The following is a 21,567-nucleotide window of genomic DNA, read 5'->3' as shown; positions in this document are numbered from 1 at the left end:
TTTTTTGTTTCTTGAGATAGAGTCTCACTCTGTCACCCAGGCTGGAATACAGTGGCGTGATCTTTGCTCACTACAACCTCCGCCTCCTGAGTTCAAGCAACTCTCAGCCTCCTGAGTAGCTGGGATCACAGGTGCCCGCCACCACACCTGGCTAATTTTCTTATTTTTAGTAGAGACAGGATTTCACCATCCTGGGCAGGCTGGTCATGAACACCTGACCTTGTGATCTACCCACCTCAGCCTCCCAAAGTGCTGGGATTACAGGCGTGGGCCATGGCGCCTGGCCCATTCATCCTTCTATGGCATCATGTCATCTCTTCTCCTCTAAAATCCATAGTAGTTCAAATCCAAATATACTTGTATGGACAGACTTCTTTTTTATTAAATATAAATACTATTCTCATTTTTTACTATATACAGAGTTCTCTGTTTGGGTCAAGATGAGCTACTTAGGCCAGACACGGTGGCTCACGCTTGTAATCCCAGCACTTTGGGAGGCCAAGGTGGGTGGATCACTTGAGGCCAAGAGTTCAAGACCAGTTTGGTCAACGTGGTGAAACCGTCTCTGCTAAAAATACAAATAAGTTAGCTGGGTGTGGTGCCGCACGCCTATAATCCCAACTACCTGGGAGGCTGAGGCAGGAGAACCACTTAAACCCAGGAGGTGGAGACTATAGTGAGCCAAGATTGTACCACTCTAGCCTGGGAGACAGAGCGAGACTCAGTCTTAACAAAAAAGAAAAAAGAAAAAAAAAAGAGAAAAAAAGAGGACAAGCATCCCCACACTTTGGGAGGCTGAGGCAGGCGGATCACGAGCTCAGCAGTTCGAGTCCAGCCTGACCAACATGGTGAAACCCTGTCTCTACCAACAATACAAAAATTAGCCGGGTGTGGTAATGCATGCCTGTTATCCCAGCTACTTGGGAGGCTGAGGCAGGAGAATCATTTGAACCCGGGAGGCAGAGGGTGCAGTTAGCCAAGATTACGCCACTGCACTCCAGCCTGGGGGATAGAGCAAGATTTTATCTTAAAAAAAAAAAAAAAAAAAAAGAAAAGAAAAAAAGGATGAGCCACTTATGGACTATTGAGAATAACTTTTACCTTGTTCTCTTTGCAAATAATAATCTTATCCACCCAGGATGTTTTTTCTGTTCTCTCCCATACCAATGTTTCTCTTTCTACCTTCAGAAGGTATACAACTGATTAGCCCTTTACTAAATTTATCCTTGATAGTGTACTTCCTAACTAGTTTAAACTATTTTTTTTCCTGTATAATTTGTCTTCACATCTGATTGCTGATTTTCTTTATGATAGCTTCCCTATTTCTTTTGTATTCTTAAGACAATGGGAGTAGAAATGGACTTTTTAAGTAGATCAACTGAAACTCCATCCATTATCACAGAGATGTAAGGATTGATATAAGGATGTAAGCTCAATTTCTGCCTTTAGTGCTTACAATAGAAATTCAATAGACTTTGTGCATTTAAATAACTATAAATAAGATTTCCAAGCAAACCTTTTTTTCAACTTCCAAAGGAAGTCTCACATCTCTTCTTAGAAAAAGCTGAGGTGTTTCCCTTTGGGGGTCCAGATTAGTCAATTCAGCAAGTATTTCTGGCCAGTCACGAACATGTTGCAAGGGTTTATGATATGGTTTGAGTTGAAGGCCTGAAAAACATCTTTCCTTTATAAATGATAATGTAAAAGTAAGTCAATTATATCATGGATAGAAACTTTGTATTCAACTATCTGCACTTTTGTATTGAATATTTACAAATTAAATTTAAATTTAAAATTAATATTAACATTTTAATCAATATTACCACCCAATTTGTGGGTAACTGCTTCTTATCAAATGTATATGAAATTTATCAAATGTTCATGAAATCCTTAATTCCATTATAGATTATTTATGACATATACAGAATTCTGTGTTAAAAACATACTAGTAAGCCATTAAATAACCAATCACATCAATCAAATTTTTTATGTATGTGTAATACTTTGAGGAACAAAAATATAGTGTCATTAGGTTGATTTTAAATAAAAAAGTTGATTTTAAATAGAAAATTAATGTAAAAAGAACATTTGTATTATTTCAAAATGAGCACAAAAAATAAAGGCAAGTTGTATGAGCACAACATTTAATGGCATTCAAATCAAATGCCATTTGCCAGAGAGGAAAAGTTTTGTTTTTTAATTATTTAAAAAAATGCTCTGAATGAAGTAGGGAAGGGGATGGGCAGGGACTTACCTGTTTCAGCAGTTTGAACACTAATAATTTATATAAAAGAGAAAAACATTGTATTATTTCAAAATTTAAAAGTCAAGAATAAACAGAAGTTATATTTTTTACCAACCCACTCCCAAAAAGGAATAATGAGGTTTAGTATAATAAAAACTTTCTTACTGAGGTTTTCTGAACAAATCCATATAGTGAAATATTGCTGTGTTTCTTGAGAGAGACGCATTCCTTCCATTATCTGCTGCACTGTTGTATTATTTCCATGCTTCAATTCAACAGAACGATAGGATCCATCCATTCTGTATATTCGAACTTTTTCATACTACAAGAAATGATAATTTATGCAACCTGCTTAAAAATTATACATCACAATCTAACAAGATACTTTCCTTCAACTTCATGTGCTTTATTATAAATTTCTAACATGAAAAATTTCAGAAACACTGTTGCAAGTGTGAATCTCTTGGGTTTAAAAACATTTTACTTCCATTATTTGTATTTTCTGAAATACTTTCTTCTGGATGTTCTATAGTCAATTAGGTTTGGGAAATTAAGGAATATGACTTAAAAAAATAATGAATGCCAAATTCTTTTGACAAGATGTTTTAGCGCCTTTAATGTACAATGTAAATTTCATATGAGAGATACAAACTTGGTTACTGAACCTAGTGTTAGTCAAGTACTTCATGAGTCTAGTGGGTCACAAATAATACAACAAAAATGTGTACCACCAGTAACTTGTCCTAAGAGGAATTTGTGATGGAAAACTTTGCAGGTAAAAGCTATCGATGAACTTTGAGCCAGTTTCCTTCCCCCAGTTTAGAAAATTCCAGAGAGTAGCAGCATTCTCAATGGATTTTTATTGTGATAGGAAGCAACTGATGTCCCCAAATAACTTCCAGGCCAGTTCATTTTGGATAAAAGGACTTCATCCTTCTTACTTTATTCATTCACAATATAAAAATTGTGTCAGGAATAAAAATGTGTTAAAACTCCATAGTTAGAAAATAAATTGCAAAGTATAACATAAGGGTTCCTGTACTGCTTATCTATTTCCTTGATTCTGTTTACCTATTTCCTTGACTCTGTCTTATGCTCTTGGAGTTGTGTTTTTGACAAAATGCATGAATGTGTGGTATGTGTGTACTATTACTTAAAGGCAGAGACTGTATAATCCTTACAATTTTCATCATTTTGTCATGTTAAATTCAGAGATATTCAACAAACAGTTATTGTATAGCTGATGGTTAATGCCTGGACAGGCTTAGATAAATGGGTTATATCTGTTAATATAAACTTTTTATACTTTGTTTGTATAAATCTTTTTATTTCAAACAGTTTTTAAATTAATGATAGCCAGGAGTGGTGGCACATGTCTGTAGTGTCAGCTACTCAAGAGGCTGAGGTGGGAGGATCATCTGAGCCTAGGAGGTTGAGGCTACAATGCATCATGATTTAGTATCAGCTACTCAAGAGGCTGAGGTGGGAGGATCACCTGAGCCTAGGAGGTTGAGGCTACAATGCATCATGATTTAGTGTCAGCTACTCAAGAGGCTGAGGTGGGAGGATCACCTGAGCCTAGGAGGTTGAGGCTACAATGCATCATGATTGTCTGTGAATAGCCACTGTACTCCTGCCTGGGCAACATAGACTGTGTCTCATAAAAACAAAAATAATTAATGATAATTTTTATCATCATCATAACTTTAAGGCATAACTGTTTCTTCTCATTGTTAATTCTTCTGTATTTAAATGTCACTACTAATTATAAACTTTATGCAATTATTATTTTAATAGCAATGTGTGCCAGCATTAGATTTATTAGTTTATTTCTAGGTATAATTAGATGGAAAGGCCAGGCTGAATTAGCAGAATAAAAAAGCTTGGAAACATCTATTTTACTTTTATGAGGAGGAAAATGAGTCTGTTATATATAAACTAACTTGCTGAGACTAAACTAATGAATGATATGCAATGCTTTTATAGAAAAATATAAAATGTTGCTTAAAAGGCCTAAGTAGAGGGATATGCGTCAATGAATAGATTAAAATTATGTGTAATCCACATATCAAGTATAGAAATTACATGAAAATTTTAAGTGTTCTGAAAGTTTTATTTATTTTTGCAAGTTTTATTTTGTTATGCAAGAATAAATGTCCAAATGTTAAGGATAATAACAAATGTAATACCTATACAGTCTACAATGAGGTTTTCATTTTATTATTATTATTTTTTGAGATGGAGTCTTGCTGTGTCGCCAGGCTGGAGTGCAGAGGCACAGTCTCAGCTCACTGCAACCTCTGCCTCCAGGGTTCAAGTGATTCTCTTGCCTAAGCTGGGACTACAGGCACGCTCCACCACACTCAGCTAATTTTTGTATTTTTACTAGAGACAAGGTTTCACCTTGTTGGTCAGGATGGTCTTGATCTACTGACCTGATGATCTACCTGTCTTGGCCTCCCAAAGTGCTGGCATTACAGGCGTCAGCCACCATGCCTGGCCTACGGTGAGGTTTTCTAGCAGTAAGAAAGGCATCTATTCATTTCTCTTTCCACTATTGCCACAGATCTTCAAAATTAAATCTTGTTAATTTAAATACTATGCTTCGCTCTAACTATGAAGATAATTCTTACTGGTTTGTTAATGGCTTCCTTCAATAATTTTGCAGATTCTTCCCAGTTATTTTGTTTGTTTTCTTCACAAATATTTAATGGAGATCTTCCTTGTTGGTCTGTTATATGCTAGAATGCGGGTGGGGGAGGGGATGAGAAAAGGCATTACATATTATGTTATTCAAAGGGAAAATGTCATCCAATTAATCAAAGTTTCATAAAAAAAGAGTCTTGTCAAATACTAAGTAAATATTAACCACACTTATTTCAGATTATATTTACATAAACAAGAGTTGCCAAGATAAAAGACTCAAAACACTAATCAATATAATTACTATTTTCTTAAAAGTTCTGATATAGACATAACAAAGGTTTTGTTACTACTATTATTTTCCCCTTTATGATGTACTTTTTATGAATATCCTTTATGAAATTCTGGAAAATCTTTTTCCTTCTTCAAGATGTTTTTGGAGAAATACAATATAAAATGAAAAGAGATTAAATTCTACATACATTCTGAAGACAGACTGTAGTGATGGTTGTACAATAATGTAAATGTAGTTAATGCCACTGAACTGTACACCTAAAAATTGTTAATGTAAGTTTTATGTGAGGTGTATTTAAAAAAATCTTTAAAAAAGTATATTCAAAAGCACAACTCATATATTCCATTACTTATTCTATAAGGTAATATAATTTATTTTTATTTTTCAGATGAACTCTAAAGCATACAATTATACATTTTAGTGTTATTACTTGTTATTCACTGCTTGAAAATTATTTAAACCTGGAAAATAACTTACTCTATCAATTTCTGGATGGCTTAGGAGAATCTGTACTATTTCAGCATGTCCTCCTCCAGCAGCAAAATGAAGAGGAGAACTAAGTTGTCCATTTAAAAGGTTTGGATTGCATTTTCCTTTCTCTAACAATATGCGAGTAGCCTCAACTTTTCCATACCTGTATATAAAAAATCAAAAAAACCTTACCTAAAAAAGTCATCTGAAATGTTTTTAAAACTCCACGTTTTAGATGATATCTCAAATAAATCTAAGAATTTTCTAGGACAGAGAGCAGAGGATTTTGAAGATAGTGACATAATATTTTCAATGATTAGGGGTTTCTTATTAATCATTCTGGTTCAATTAAACTGTTTCTGTTTCTGATAAACTGGAAGAAAATATAACCTTAATTCAAGATAGAGCAGATGACAGAGAAGCATCCCACATGAAGTACAAAAGTTAGATATCATTAGTCAAAAATCATTTCAAAAACAAAAAGTAACTCATGTAAGAAAACGTACTAAGAATGCTTTTCACTTAGGCCTGACTGTTTACAAAATAGGCCCAAAGACATAATTCTATACATAGTTACTATATTAGACAATGTGAGAGACACAAAAATATATGAAATATGTGGTCTTTACTCTGAATGGTTTACAGTATAATCAGAGGAAAACATAAACATGGGGTAAGTTACATAATGCTATAAAATTTAAGTACAGTAATGCTTATTAATGCTTTAAAAATATCAGAAAACAGATATGATTTGTCTCGATGGACCTGTAAAGTTTTTTGATAAAAGAACAATTTGAACTGAATCTTGTTTTTGAGACTGAGTCTCACTCTATGCCCAGGCTGGAGTGCAGTGGTGCAATCTCAGCTCACTGCAACGTCTGCCTCCTGGGCTCAAGAGAGTCTTGTGTCTGACTCACAAGTAGTTGAGATTACAGGTGTGCACAACCACGCCCAACTAATTTTTGCATTTTTAGTAAAGACAATGTTTTGGCTGGGTGTGGTGGCTCAGGCCTATAATCCCAGCACTTTGGGAGGCCGGGTGGGTAGATCATGAGGTCAGGGGTTCAAGACCATGCTGGCCAACATGGTGAAACCCCATGTCTACTAAAAATAGACAAATTAGCCAGGTGTGGTGGCAGGTGCCTGTAATCCCAGCTACTCAGGAGGCTGAGGCAGGAGAATTGCTTGAACCCGGGAGGTGGAGGTTGCAGTGAGCTGAGACTACGCCAGGGCACTCCAGCCTGAGTGACAAAGCAAGACTCCGTCTCAAAAAAAATAAATAAATAATAAAATTTCATATAATAGGAAACATAAGAACACATTTTTAAGGAAACAGAAAAAAGATCTTTTATGTATACACATACATACACACACACATAAAGCAACTATAATTAGCTGCTTGATTACAAATATTAGAATCAGAGAAATCAAAAGAATTTTGAGTTGAAAGAAACTCTAGAAATGATTTAATTATTGCATTTTATATATGGATAAATAAACTGACATGCAGAGAAGTAAAGTGAAGTACCTTGCTCAATCTAATACAACTAAGACACTGTGGACATTTAACAAGGCAGTAAATAATGCAGTACTTTTAAATTAGTGAAGGAAGCTTACTTTAAACAATAGTTCAAGAGCAACTGTCCCACAGAAATAATGTAAAAAATTATCATATTCTTTCTAGAAAATGACTTATAGTAAATAGCTAACTACTACTCTAAACACTAACAACTCACCACAACTGAGGGGAAAAATAATTATGTGAGAGGAGTAGGAGACCAAGAGCTACACTGGGCAGCTAGTGGAAAGAGCTAACCCCAATCCTGTCCCAACTGTAGTATCTAACATAATGGAAAGCTGTGGTTCTAATGAAGGCTTTTGAGGACATCTTGATAACCACAGTCTCTCACAGCACTAAAGGGATACTTTTATAACAAGATGCAAGGTCAAATCATAAGTAGTTAACACATGTAAACTTCACAGTAAGGATAAACATAATGTAATCCCAATACAAAACAAGGGAAACCGCAAGGGTGAATAAGTGACCTTGTACTCTACAATGACATTTACTAGTCATTAAGTATCCTATTATATGACCTAGAAATGCCTAAGAACACTGACAGTACTTTTTCCATGGAGCAGACCTTAGGATTCTAAACACTGATACATATACAATCATCTAAGATCAAAACAGAAAACTCCTAAGGCAAACATGGTAGAGAAAAAGTATCTGGAATGAGAACAGTTTTGAAAAGAGGCACTAAAATTTATAATTTAAAATGTACTCTTGCTAAAAAGAAAAGAATAAGTATCCAATTTACCAGCATGCATAATGAATCGGCGCCCAGTGGTCACTATCTAATTGGTTGACTGAAAATCTTTCACTGAGAAGACGGTTTAGTAATTCTGAATCTCCTTCACAGGCACTTCGGTGGAGAGGAAAATCATCTACCCATTGTCGTTCCCTAATCATTAAAAAGAAATTTTGAAAATACAAACAGGACTGTAAAAATTGTTTTAAAACAAATGTGACACATCTATGACAGCTCTATATCACCAAGCAGCTGTGAACTCAATAGTGATTACAATGCATACGAACTGCATATATAATTTTAAACAGTACTTTAAATTAGAATGTAAGTTTTTTTTGTTTTTCTTATTTTTTTCCTTGGGGCAAGGTAAACTTAGTAAGAATGTAAGTTTTTAAAAAGCAATGTGGAGTAAAACCGAAACAGTACTTGTCTTCTGTGACACTGCTCATGCTTCTCTGCCATTTTTCCTGTTTAGGTATTTGGATTTTTGAGTAGTCTGGAGCTCCTAGACCAAAGTATGGATTTATTACCACTTTATCTACCTAGAAAGGGAAAACAATAACAAAAATCCGTTAAGAGCTTTGTCATCTTAATGTTTACATGTTTATATTTTACAATTTTATTTATTTATTTATTGAGACTGAGTCTTGCTCTACGATCTCAGCTCACTGCAACCTCTGCCTCCCAGGTTCAAGCGATTTTCCTGCTTCAGCCTCTGGAGTAGCTGAGACTACAGTGGTACGTCACCACATCCAGCTAATTTTTTTATTTTTAGTAGAGACGGGGTTTCACCATATTGGCCAGGCTGGTCTCAAACTCCTGACCTCGGACAATCCACCCTCGTTGGCCTCCCAAAGTGCTGGGATTACAGGTGTGAGCCATTGCACCAGGCCTACACGTTTATAATTAGTAAGATGTATGTATCTCAGAAAAAAAATTACACTTGAGACAAAGTATCTTTTAAATCAGAGCGAAAATTCATTCAACTCTTACCCGATTTGTATATTGAAGATCTGATCCAAACAAAGGGTTGTAAATACAGGTATCTGCTTTCTCTAGGGCTAACATTTTACTCTTTATTTCTAGTGCACTATAGCCCATATGTAGTGAGTTTTCTGTCTGACCTGATTCAGTAGCATATGCAGGATTTATGACATTAGTTTTTATCCGCTCAAGAGGAGAAGGTCGGAATAAAGCTGGAATAAAGTGAGATTGTGCGTGACGTTCATCTAACCACCTGGCAAAATTAAAAAAAGAGGTAGAAGTACCGTTTGAAAGTGAAGATGAAAAAGGTAGGTTACTATCTAACTCTGATATATAATACTTGTAAATATCACCTTCAGATTTTTATAATTTTAATTTCATGTTAGTTAAGTACTTCATTATTTAAAAATTTTTTAATTTATATTGCAAATTGATTTTTTTTAACAATAAAAAAACATGCATAGTACTCTACATACTTTAGGGGTACACGTGCTAATATGTTCATATGATTTGTAAAGATCAAGTCAGTGTACAAATACTTCATTATTAATAAAAGTTTTGTTAATGGACATAGCAAATATTTTTTAAAAATGTATATGCCATTATAGTAATAGGAACTCCTTTCAAAAAAACATAAAAGTACTTTTAAAATTCAAACTACTGCCGGGCGCGGTGGCTCAAGCCTGTAATCCCAGCACTTTGGGAGGCCGAGGCGGGTGGATCACGAAGTCAAGAGATCGAGACCATCCTGGTCAATATGGTGAAACTCCGTCTCTACTAAAACTACAAAAAATTAGCTGGGCATGGTGGCGCGTGCCTGTAGTCCCAGCTACTCAGGAGGCTGAGGCAGGAGAATTGCCTGAACCCAGGAGGCGGAGGTTGTGGTGAGCCGAGATCGCGCCATTGCACTCCAGCCTGGGTAACAAGAGCGAAACTCCGTCTCCAAAAAAAAAAAAAAAAAAAAAATTCAAACTACTGATATGTAGGTGAGATTAGCCCTGTTCTTACAGAAAGACAAAGACATAGGAGGGAGAATGACTTATTCACTGATGAGATTAACTCAATGTTAAATGTATAGTTTCATAACAGGGGAATCTTAATGCTTAAGTCAGGGCAGTGTTTGCCATTTCTGAAAAATAAAATTAACATGCTGTATTCAGGCCAGGACAACCTTATCTTGGGTTTTTTCATTTTTATAATTGAAAACTTACCATTTCTTAATACATAAATTATTTTCATTATTTTCTTCAAAGTGTCTGTATCTATCAGAACTAATTTTTACTATAAACATGTATTTGATTAATTAAAAGATACTTTTAATGGCATTTCTTACTTATCCAAGGCTAGTAACATCCTTGCTGTAAGTGTAGCAAAGTGAGTACTGGATTCATTACAGACTCTCATAATATCTTGTAAGCAGTAAAAAATTGGGCATCCTGGGGTATATGTATATTTAGTATTATCTGAAAAAGAAAAATGAAGAATTATGCTATCATATAAAAGGCTTACACCTGCATGTTTTCATCTACAAATATATGTTAAAAAATTAAAACTTGTTAAGTATAAATTATTCTAGATTTGGAATTAGAAGGCCTGGATTCAAGTGATGACTAGCTCTGTGACCTTGTCAACTCAGGTAAATGCCACATTTAGAATTTTGGAGGACTGCAGACACTGTTTCCTCTTTCTCTTCCTCAACAATGTTGTAAAATTCATTAATAAGATTTCCAACGCTACTTAAGATATTGAACTTTTTAACCTAAGTATGCCTGGAAACATATATCTGGAATGCTAGAGATGGCTAATAAAATATATGTGAGTACCCTTTAGCAGCAGGCTAATGGGATGTCTATGGTGGGTGATTAATACAGTATATCATCAGTATTACTACTATCTTACGTGATGCCAGTACCCTATAGTTTCAAAGGTGATTTAATATCCAATACCTCATTGAATTTTTCCAGCACCATGAAACAAGTGGGAGCAGGTAGCAATACAGTCCCGATTTTACAAATAAAGAGCTAAAGATAAAAGAGGAGATTTGCCCAAGGTCACAAAATTATAGGACTTGCAAGGTCTATACTGAAACTCAATGTATTTATTATGCCAGGGTGTCAAAGGAATAAAATATTACATTTTCACATTAGATTTCCTTTTTAAAAATATTACCAATACTTTTAGGCAGATTATTTTAGAAATATTATTGGCTCTTGTCCCAAATACAGTATAGGTTCTGATCATACTCTGTTAATTTTCCAGAATACTTAAGGATCAATTTCTATTTTATCTATGACATATCTTTAGAAAAATCCTTTATTGCAATCTGAGCACTTTTAATTTCAATTATGCCTTCCCTCCTCACTTAATCATCCTACTTTTAAAAACTAAAACAAAAACATTACTGTTCAGCCAACCTGTATGTTATTTTGAAGTTAAAATATCTTTAAGTAACATATTTCCCTTCTTCTATTAATTTTAAAATATATATTTTATAATATTATAGTAGTAACTCTGAATACAAATTCCTAAGTTTCTCAATAGACTTTTATTTAGCATCTAAAGTACATAAAGATTTATAAGACACATAGACTTTACCTTTGACAACTGATGGAACAATAAATAATGATGCTTCTCTGCCCATCTTCTCTCCATCCAAAGGAAATTTTTTCATTAGTACAACTCGTTTTCCTAATCATTTTTAAAAAGTTAGCAAACACAAAAATAATACACTTTAAAATCTTATAAAATACCATGAGAATTAGCAAGCAGATATTTTAAAAGGCAGCATTAAGAGGAACTGAAATATACTAAGCCAATTTTATTATATGTACTAATAAAAACTAATAAATGCAAAATCATTCTGTGGACAATCCTTGTGGATTTAGGGTCCTAGTCTTGACCCCCTAGAGGAGAAGCTTCCTAAGCATAGCAAGGAAAACTGTTCTGTTGAGAACTGAGAAAGCAGAACAACAATGTACCTTGTAGGGTCAATAGGCATATACTACCTCAGTTGACTAGGATAGAGATAGTAAGAATTTTATTATATTCTGGCACATATAAGTTTCAAAGTCTTAATGTTTAATAGCTCTTCATTTAATATTTAACCTCCATCCTCAATTTCAGGTTTTATTAAACTCTGATTGGGCTACAAACTATTGTTCTGAATTCTAACTACCATTCTTAATCTGTTTTTCCTGAATTGACAGTGAGGGGGCTATAAATAATAACCAAGTCTTGTATTCTAAAACCTCTCATCCTCTAGACCTTTGTCATATTTTTCAACGCTTCCAATTTCCTCACCCTAAGAAACAGAACCTTGTTCCTGACCCAGGTAGAAATCCCTAGCTGGCAGGGACGCCTTCTGTGGGCAGGTGAATGATGTAAGACTTCAAATAGATTCATTTATTCAGAAAATATCAGAGCCAATATTTGTGATTATTCAAATCTTCTATATTATAGCCCCCAATTATTTTACAAAATGAACACCTGTCCAGAATTTAAGTGTTAGATACAGAACAACATTCTAATATACTTCAGAGGCACTATTTGTTTCATCTGGCTTGAAGTCTTGTTTCTACTTAATCTTTCCTGCCTTGATGTTTCCCCAAATCCAGTTAGGATTATTTAATTGCCTATTTTGCAAATTATATATGTAACTGTGAGATCCATCAGTGGGGCAGGGAAGTACTGACAAGTTAGGAGATGAAGGTTCTAGTCCTAATTCCTCTACCAATGGAAACTGCTTATAGGAGGTGACAGCCTATGCCTACGTTCCCATTTTATGGATATGAAAATCAGTACCTATTAACAGGACCAACTTAAGAATTTCATGTATAATTAAGTGTGGTAATGTTTGTAAATGACATACAGCACTGTACAAAAATGTTAAACATAACTACTGCTAATAGTCATTTGTGATTTTCATTTGATATTTATATAAGTAATCATATTACTTCAAAGATATTTCATATATTCTGAAAAACAAGATATTCAGGATATAGTATATCTCAGTAATATATTAAAATTTTCTACTTTCTTATTAAAAGCTCCCTAAAAATATATTAGTACATTTTATGTCTGAGTATACAAGGCAAAATTATGCTAAATATGTTTCACAGTGACTGTCCACTAATAGCTCCTCCTAGGGGAAACTACCCAGCCCTCTGGGCCAGAAAAAGTTTTTGTTAACAGTGACATCTCTTCCACATCCCTTCTGGGTAAATGGACCTAGCTGCAGAACTTAGTTAATTCATAACAAATTACAACTTGTTTATAATTTATAATGATTTGTCAGCTCAAATATGTGATTTAGGCTAATCAGATTTCTGTCTCAGGGATTTAGTGTCAGGATAGATCCTGATAACTATAAAAGTCTGGCAACAGTAGATCAAATTCAGATGAAAATTCATCAGCGAAGTCCATGACTGAGGTAGAAAAGACTGACCAATCTATTGCATCCAGAGATTCCTCACATGCCTTGATTTGCAAAAACAACAGCTCCCCCAACCTTTTTAATAAGATTGCTTTCTTGATCATCTTATTATAAAGTGAATCTGGTAAATGAGAGGAAAGAGATTCTCTTTATGAGACTTGGAGTGTTTATCAAAGATCACATGTAGGAACTTCTTTTTTTTCTTTAGATGGAGTCTCTCACTCTGTCACCCAGGCTGGAGTGTAGTGGCATTTATCTCTGCTCGCTGCAACCTCCACCTCCTGGGTTCAAGTAATTCTTCTGCCTCAGCCTCCTGAGTAGCTGGGACTACAGAGTGTGCACCACCATAGCCAGCTAACTTTTGTATTTTTAGTAGAGACGGGGTTTCACCATACTGGCCAGGCCAGTCTCAAACTCCTGACCTGATCTGCCCGCCTTGGCTTCCCAAAGTGCTGGGATTACAGGTTTGAGCCACCTCACCTGGCCACAGGAACTTCTTATAATCCTGAGTTTAAAGGTTTACAGTCCCAACCAACAAAAACTCTTCAGGTTAAATTAGGAGAAGTAACCTATCGGGGAGCTAAAATATGGTGAATGGTACCTCCAAAAGTTATGAAACACAGGCTTAAAGCTCAATTATGTAACTCTAGAAAACAAATATCCAAAATAACTAATAAATCAAACCACAGGATTTGGCTGTATCTCTGCAACTAAAACAATCTCTTTACTGAAGCAGATGAATCAGACAACTAATCCCTGTAAAAATGTAAAAACAGGAACAAAAACACCGAAAGTTTTGAAAAACCAAAAAAGCAGGCAGAGGTATGCTTTACCTCACTAACAACTGTTTTCTACTGCTGTTTGAATTAGCTTTGTTTTCTATTATAGTAACTGAATCTCAGATATAGTTTGTAGTTTCTATAATGTTTGATGGTTATCTGTTTCTACAGCCTGAGAAAATAATCATTAATTTTTAATCACCTTCAAAGTCTATCTATTATGTAATATTTTAAATGGGGCCTCATTCTTTCAGGGTTAATACTCCCACAATTCAGTCTGACTTTCTGAAAAGCGTCTTCTTTCTATGATCAAATGGGAAGAAATCCTCTGCTACGTGGTAATTTACAGGACTTTCCCTAATCCATGAATATTAACTTTTACTTAGTTATGGAGAGATGAGTATAGTTTCCTCTCTCCTGAAGTAGAGAAATAGAAATAGTACTTCCCAAAATCTAAAATGCAATAAAATAAATAAATGGGGAAAAAAAAAAAAATAGTACTTCAAAGACACTTCCCTAGGGAATTATACTTCTAGGAAAAGTAATTTATGGCTGACGCCCTTTTCAGCCTCAGCCCACCTGTGCCCAGGTGAATAATAATAATAAAAAAAGGAAAAGTAATTTATACGTCTTAATTTTCAAACCACTCCTTCACATCCTCTTTATTGAACAAATTATTAACATTGTGATTTAAATACTTTTCAACTTTTAAAAAATGTGCAAGTTACATCTTGAAATAGCTTGGATGTACCTTAAAAAATACTTAAGTTTTTTTGCAAGTTTGTTAAATGTAAAGGAACATAAAAAGACATTAAATATATGCATATTTTTAAAGGATTTTTCTCCACAAGTATTTTAAACAATGTGTTTTTTAAAAAAGTTTCTTACCTCTGATACCTTGGTTTGCAGGAGAAATTGGTTTGGTAGTTTCTACTACATAATCCAATATGCCTTGTGTTATTTCACTGTTACCTTGCAGTTTCATTTCCAATAAAACTTTCTTTCTCTTTTTTTTCTGTCCTTCAATGGGAACTTCATGCAACAAAATCTTAGATGAGAAAAACAACATTAAGAGAAAGCTTAAAATACAGGGTACTTGCCCTAGAATACTACAATAAGCTAGCAATCTTTCTCAACTCTAGCTGCATAGTAGAATAATTTGGGAAGCTTTAAAACAATAGCAATGCCCAGCCCCATCCCACACCTATTAAACTGGAATGTCTGGAACCTGGTTCTTATAGTTTTAAAAGTTCCCCAGGTGATTCTAGTGTAGCCAGGAGTGAGAAACGGTAAGCTACAGCACTACTGAAGCAGTAGCCTACTGAGAAACCCTATAGTGCCCTTTAACAGGTTTCAGACAACCTTAAAAAAGCAGTTTAAAGAAAATGCTAGATAAATTAAGTTAGAAATATTTCATATTGCTTGAAATCTGTTGCATAAAAAAGATAATTCAGTTATATATATGTATATGTATGTACATATAGTCTTAATTACATGTTTACTAATAAATTCAAGACTACAGAAAAGTAACTTAATTGTCTAAAACTTAATTTAAGGCAAAAAGGTATTTTAAAATGAATTGTTAAAAATAGTTGTGAAAATAAACAAAAACAAAGTTTGATTGAAATTTTAAGTGAGCTGACTTTTGCAGTGGTTTTTTAATTTTTGATAGGCATTTCATAAATTGTATTAAAATTGAAAACTATATATTCTAAGAAAACCTCAAACAAGACCTTTAAGATCTCATAACCTACATGTCAACAAACAGCAAATGGTCAAAAGGCACACAGCAGAAAATAGACAAAATAATGGGCAGGACCTAAAATAATTGGCTTGTTAATAAGAATTTACAAGATACAAAGCTTTACATGTGAATGATAATACAGAATGACATTCAACGGTAGAAATAAATTATTATTAAATGTTCTTACTTCATATGACTTAGCTCTGTATTCCCGAGAATTGAGACTGGCAGTATTCTTTGGACGAATAACAGCAACATATGCATCTTCTATGTTTTCTGGATTTCCCATTGCTTTATAAAAAAAATTAAAAAATCCCTTGAAAGATTAGATGACACATTTGATGGCAAGATAAAAAACAAAGTAATGCATCTTAAATTGAAAACTTTTATTTCCACATAATCATGCTGAAAAAAATAAAAATAAATAAAATGTTCTTTATCCTGGAATATATAGTGCCTAAAAGGCAAGCCAGAAATGACTTTGATTGTATCTCTACTGTTCAACTACTCAAAACCTTAGCTTATAATTTAAGATTTCCTTTGTATCCCTTTTTTTCCTTTTAAAATAGGGATATACATTTTCATAGGTGTTAACTGCATAGTAAGAATCTGCCTTTCGCTGGGTGTGGTGGCTCACGACTGTAATCCTAGCACTTTGGGAGGCTGAGGTGGGTGGATCACCTGAGGTCAGAAGTTCAAGACCAGCCTGGCCATCATGGTGAAACCCCATCTTTAAAAAAAAAAAAAAAATTTTTTTTAAATAAAAAAATAAAATAATCTGCCTTTCTGCCTTTGGGGCCAAAAAAAGTGATTATGATTATAAAATATCTTGTAAATAATGACAAAGTAGTAATTCATAATAATATACACTTTTTCCATAAATTACAAAGGTGAATGTTAGTTATAGTGTTAACAGTTTGGAAGCTGGATATGGTAGCTGTTTTATATCCACTGACATTTAACCCAGATCTTTTAGCAGGGAGAACTTTGATATTAGACATTTGGATGAGCTACAGGATATAATTTTCTTTGGAGGTGCTTATCACAGAACCAAAACCATTGGTCAGTTGATAAAAGCTTTCTGATGGTGATTTAAGAATCTTTTCCATTTCCCTTATCAACTTCCTTGATAATTCAAATTTCTGTTTTGTTTTTGATAGAGGGTCTCACTCAGTCACCCAGGCCGGAGTGCAGTGGCACGATCTTGGCTCACTGTAACGTCTGCCTGCCAGGTTCAGGCAATTCTGCTTCAGCTTCCTGTGTAGCTGGAATTACAGGCATGTGCCACCACGCCCAGCTAATCTTTGCATTTTTTAGAAGAGACAGAGTTTTACCATATTGGCCAGGCTGGTCTCAAACTCCTGATCTCAAGTGAGCCACAGGTCTCGACCTCCCAAAGTGCTGGGATTACAGGCATGAGCCACCATGCCCAGCAATAATCCAAATTTTTTATTCCAAATATAGTCAGTGTGTATGTGTGTGTGTGTTTGTACACACATGTCTTTTGCTCCCTAAATTTTAAGTCTCCATTGCGCAATTTCCAACAAGTGACTGAATTTCAACTACAATCTTGGTTGTATAATAGTTCTCTTCATTGAGTACTAATTTCTTCCATGGCTACACTAAAATGCATCTTTCTGTACTGAATATTTTTTATCTTTTTTTTTTTTTTTTTAAAGGTTCTCCTCATTTATTTGTCAGCAGATTTCTAAAAGAACATTAAACAAAGAGTTTCTTTCCTGGTTATGTTGAGATGAACTTTCTTCAGTTTTTTAAAAAACCATTAGGTATTAAAATTATCTGTTCATATTTAATGAGTTCCCTACTGCTGCAACTCTCAAGAGAGACCATTTTCAAGAAAGTGTTTTGAATGTTATTTGAGAGGAGATAGAGTAATTTATCCTGCTTTTTCCACTGTAATTGAAAATGTCAGGGCCGTGGTGGCTCAGGCCAGTTGTCCTGGAGCTCGAGAAGCCGAGGCTGTGCGTTTTAGGCCAGCCAACCCGGGCAACATAAGAGCTTCTCATTCATTAAAAAAAGAAAATATCACTCTAACTTTTAATTCACTTCCCTAAATAATAATTAAAAAGTGCCTTATGATTGTAAAATTACCTTAAGAAGAAATTCTTTTAAAATACAGTAACTTTTGGCATTCTACATAAACTTTAGCCTAAGATTAAAACAACCATTAAAACTATTGTACAAAAATTTTAAATAAAATAATTTTAATAATTTTAAAATTTATTTTAAATTCTAAAACTTAATTGATTTTAGAATTTAAAATCATTGATTTAGGACCAAAAAAAGCCTGCAGATATTTCACTAGAAAAAATTCAGTGAAACATTAGGATAGAGACATTTCATTGAGTGACAAGTTTTCAGGACATATCTCTTTATCATTATATCCTCTATGAAATTTTTTTCAGTTCAATTTTTTCATAAGATCATTCTTAAAACCCACCTCATGCAACAGACCTTCCTACATCATGTGAAAAGGATGAGGCCTTTTTCTTCTCAGAATTTCTATTTAGCAATTACTTTTCACCACAGATTAATGACTTCGAGATAATAAACCTTTACAAATTATGAGACAGATGAATTTCAGACTGTAAGCCCCAAAAAGAAAGACATTGTATTGTGAATACACTGTATGATATATGGGCACAATTACAGAAACCATTTTTTCTATTACACACCTAAAAGATACATCAAGTAATTCTTAGTTTTCTAAACACAATTTAAAGCAAATCAATTCCTGTCTTGGTCAACTCATGTTAAGAAAACATTTACTAGCAAAGCACTTTGTCAATACCCATCACCTCTCTAGAATATTTACTATGGCACAGAACTCTGAAAGTTTAAAAGGTAAACAAATATGATTTTTAAATGACATAACTATGAGAGTTACATTTTTAAAAATATTTTTGTTACAGTATTTGTTTTTAAACCAAATACTGTTTTACCATGTCCCCAAAATATTCTTAAAACTATTTTCAAGAACTATTCCAACTTGACTACTTAAAATCTACATTCTTCCAGAGACATGAAAGAAGGAAACAAAGGCTTAAGTCAGGAAAATAACAAAAGCAACTAATGTAGGAAGGTAAAACTGCTAAGGCAGAAACACATACAAATTAATAGAAAATGAGTAGTTTGAGCTAAAATATGAGAAAGGTATAACTAGAGTTTGCAATATGTTTAGAGTGAGTCTGAGATGAGGGTTCAACTGAACAAGTACAGGAAACGTGGCATTTTGTTATATGGCTCACTCTATTCTGGAAAATGTTAGGCACAAATGATAATATGCTGTCTAAGTAATGAGACCTTACAAAGAAAGTGGTGTAAGTGGTCCTTAATTGGGAGGTGGCATCTACCTGGGATCACTGGAAAATATGGAGGGCATTTCTGGTTGTCACTATGACTGGTGAGGGGAGGTGTACAACTGCCATTTAGTGTCCATGGAACAGGTTTGCTAATATTCTCTTAGTATGCTAGACAGTGTTTGCAAACAGAAACTGTAAAGGCACATACGCACTCCAGAAGAGTAAGAAAATAATGAGGATGAGATCCTGAGTTAGACTAGCGAGATAAAAGACTTCTGGAGAGGCTAAAAACACCATGCAGAAAAAGCGATGAAGGCAAAAAACCTTAAAAGGTGGAAAAAGGTGTAGAGGCAAGAAGTGAGTCAGAGGGAGAAGTGAGTTAGAATAACAAGCTGTGAATCGCTTTCCCTGCATTGACAAAAATACGTAATCACTCTTCCTGGGAGGTTTTTTCCTGCGCCACCACCCATCAACGTCCACTACCAGGGGAAAATGTCTCTTTGCTCAAAGAGTTTCCACCCAAAAAGTGGCTTTGGTTTCTATGTAACTAAATGTGGAAAATAACTCCTTGCCTGGGGCAACTAGATGTGGAGATGGTTCAGTCTCCCACCTCTGTTTTTCCTCGCTGGAGTCGAATTTGCTCCTTCTGTTTCCCCGAAGGAAACCAAGAGGTCCCACCCGTACGGACTGCCGCGAGTGCCTCTCCGGCCGCTACATTCAACTAAATGAGTGGGACAGTCACCTGGCGAGGCGGGGCAGGGACCGTCACCGCTTTCTCATTCCTCCTTCCCTTCTCCCAGGCACAGCAGCCTGGCCCAGCTTCCCGTGACAGAAAAACCCTCAGATGCTAAGTCGTCCGGAGTGTTCCCCCGCGCTCCCCACCCGGTGCCCCACCCGCGGCCCCAAAAGCTCAGGTCTCTGGAGTCCGAGACCCTCTTGCCCACCTGCTCTTTATTGTCCTTCCCTCTCCTCGCACCTCAGCATCATTCACCCCTCTCCCTCTCCCGAAACTATGGGCTCCCAGGTCTTCAACGGCCTTAGCTTTCCACCCTGCAGCTACCGTGGCTAGGCAATCGCTTCCGGGTTCACACCCTTTGCAGCCTCGCGGTTGGCGGAGGAAGAGCTTCCGGGTCGGCGGCCGGGCTGCTGGCGTTCCTGCTGCTTTTCGGTGGACCTGCAATCTCTCAGGGGCTCGTGGCAGGCGACTAGGAGACTAGGGTAGTGGTGGCGGGGGTGCCAGCAGCTGAGCCGGAGCCGGGGGAGGGGAAGAGGGCGGCCAAGGCTGAGCGCGTGCAAGGCTGGAGAATGAGCCGGACTTGACCGCGAGGCGGAGGCAAGAGCCACCGCCCCCTCTTCCCCTCCCCAGAGTGAGGCGGCGGGGCGGCGGCCGGAGAGGGATGGGGGGCACCCGCCCTGTTTAAGCCTCGCCGCGGGCGCCTCCGGCTCTCGCAGTACTGCTCGCGGGCCGCCAGTGCGCACCGTCGGCCACATCAGCCTTCGCCTGTCGGGGGTACCCGGGCCGGCGAGGAACGGGCACCCGTCGGGGTGGGTGGGGCGGCAGGGTACCTGAGGTCATCAGCTCCGCGGTAGAGGCAGGGGCGGCGGAGGCGGAACTGCGAAGCTGCAAGGTCCACCGACCTTTACCTTCGGCGGGAGCAGTAACCGTAAGTCTCAGCTTCGCGGTACCGATCTGTTTGAGGCTGTCTCTACCCATTTCGGGCTCCGAGTTCAGAGCTACCTAGTTCACGCCCTCCTGGATCTACTAGGAGTGTGCCTGTCTCCTGTTTCGGAGCATTGTCCCTCTGTCCTCACCCCTGAACAGGCAGCATTCTCTGTCTCCCCTACAGGGCTTTCTCCCAGGGAATTTGGAAGCCTCCGGGTCTCCGTGACGCGTCCCATCCTCCCCATCTGGATACATCTTCTTGTCCCTCTGTCCTCAAAGGATCTGTGTCCTTCCTCGCAGCCTCCCCCGCCCATCCTTTGAGACGTGGAAAGCCACGGGTTCTGCCGATCTCGGGGGCTAGAGAGAGGCTAGAGGGGCTAGGAACGGATGGGTAAAAGTGCTCTGCAGGGCTGTGATGGGTGGGGATAGGTGCAGATGGTTCCAGTGAACCTTTATTTTCGCAGCTTCTGCCACCAAAACAAAAGAGTGGAGCGCTCCCCTGTATTCTCATTTTTCTCTTTATGTATGAGCTATTTTCTGTACGTAGCTATTTGAGTCGCAGGAAATTGAAACTGGAGCTGTAATAAAGCATCTCCTGAGGAGGTTTTGAGAATTAGTCTCCCCAGCTCTATTCACACGGAATGGCATATCGAACAATCTTGTTTGAAATGACGAT

General features: G+C 36.5%; 2 protein-coding genes across 16 annotated transcripts in view; one reads left to right on the top strand and one right to left on the bottom strand.

The window, feature by feature from the left end:
* KRIT1 (KRIT1 ankyrin repeat containing) overlaps positions 1-20,483 on the bottom strand; it is a 42,842-nt gene extending 22,359 nt beyond the window's left edge. For 3 of the 13 annotated variants that reach the window (XR_004261206.1, XM_032253063.1, XM_032253074.1), the window contains exons 1-12: positions 20,173-20,319; positions 16,093-16,196; positions 15,050-15,209; positions 11,546-11,638; positions 10,284-10,413; positions 8,960-9,203; positions 8,393-8,508; positions 7,976-8,119; positions 5,661-5,817; positions 4,879-4,986; positions 2,411-2,567; positions 1,517-1,668 (exon numbers count right to left, since the gene is read on the bottom strand). Coding sequence is in view for 12 of the 13 variants with exons in the window: in XM_032253063.1 (XP_032108954.1) it covers positions 1,517-1,668; positions 2,411-2,567; positions 4,879-4,986; positions 5,661-5,817; positions 7,976-8,119; positions 8,393-8,508; positions 8,960-9,203; positions 10,284-10,413; positions 11,546-11,638; positions 15,050-15,209; positions 16,093-16,194 (1,563 nt within the window). In the remaining variant the exon portion in view is untranslated. Of the gene's footprint in view, positions 1-1,516; positions 1,669-2,410; positions 2,568-4,878; positions 4,987-5,660; positions 5,818-7,975; positions 8,120-8,392; positions 8,509-8,959; positions 9,204-10,283; positions 10,414-11,545; positions 11,639-15,049; positions 15,210-16,092; positions 16,197-18,366; positions 18,512-19,279; positions 19,553-19,800; positions 19,996-20,172 lie in introns of those variants that run through there. The other 10 variants (XM_032253064.1, XM_032253065.1, XM_032253066.1 and 7 more) reach the window with 10 other exon arrangements.
* The window catches only part of ANKIB1 (ankyrin repeat and IBR domain containing 1), a 177,589-nt gene continuing 176,378 nt past the window's right edge, over positions 20,357-21,567 (top strand). For 2 of the 3 annotated variants that reach the window (XM_032253061.1, XM_032253060.1), the window contains exon 1: positions 20,470-20,892. The gene's annotated coding sequence lies outside the window, so the exon portion shown is untranslated. Of the gene's footprint in view, positions 20,893-21,567 lie in introns of all 3 variants that reach the window. The other variant, XM_032253062.1, reaches the window with a different exon arrangement.

The sequence above is a fragment of the Sapajus apella genome, unplaced genomic scaffold, assembly GCF_009761245.1.
Source record: "Sapajus apella isolate SASKATOON/1434 unplaced genomic scaffold, GSC_monkey_1.0 scaffold81, whole genome shotgun sequence".
In the NCBI taxonomy this organism is placed as follows: Eukaryota; Metazoa; Chordata; class Mammalia; order Primates; family Cebidae; genus Sapajus; species Sapajus apella.
Note: the sequence above shows the minus strand (reverse complement) of the source record. Positions and strands in the feature narration are given on the sequence as shown.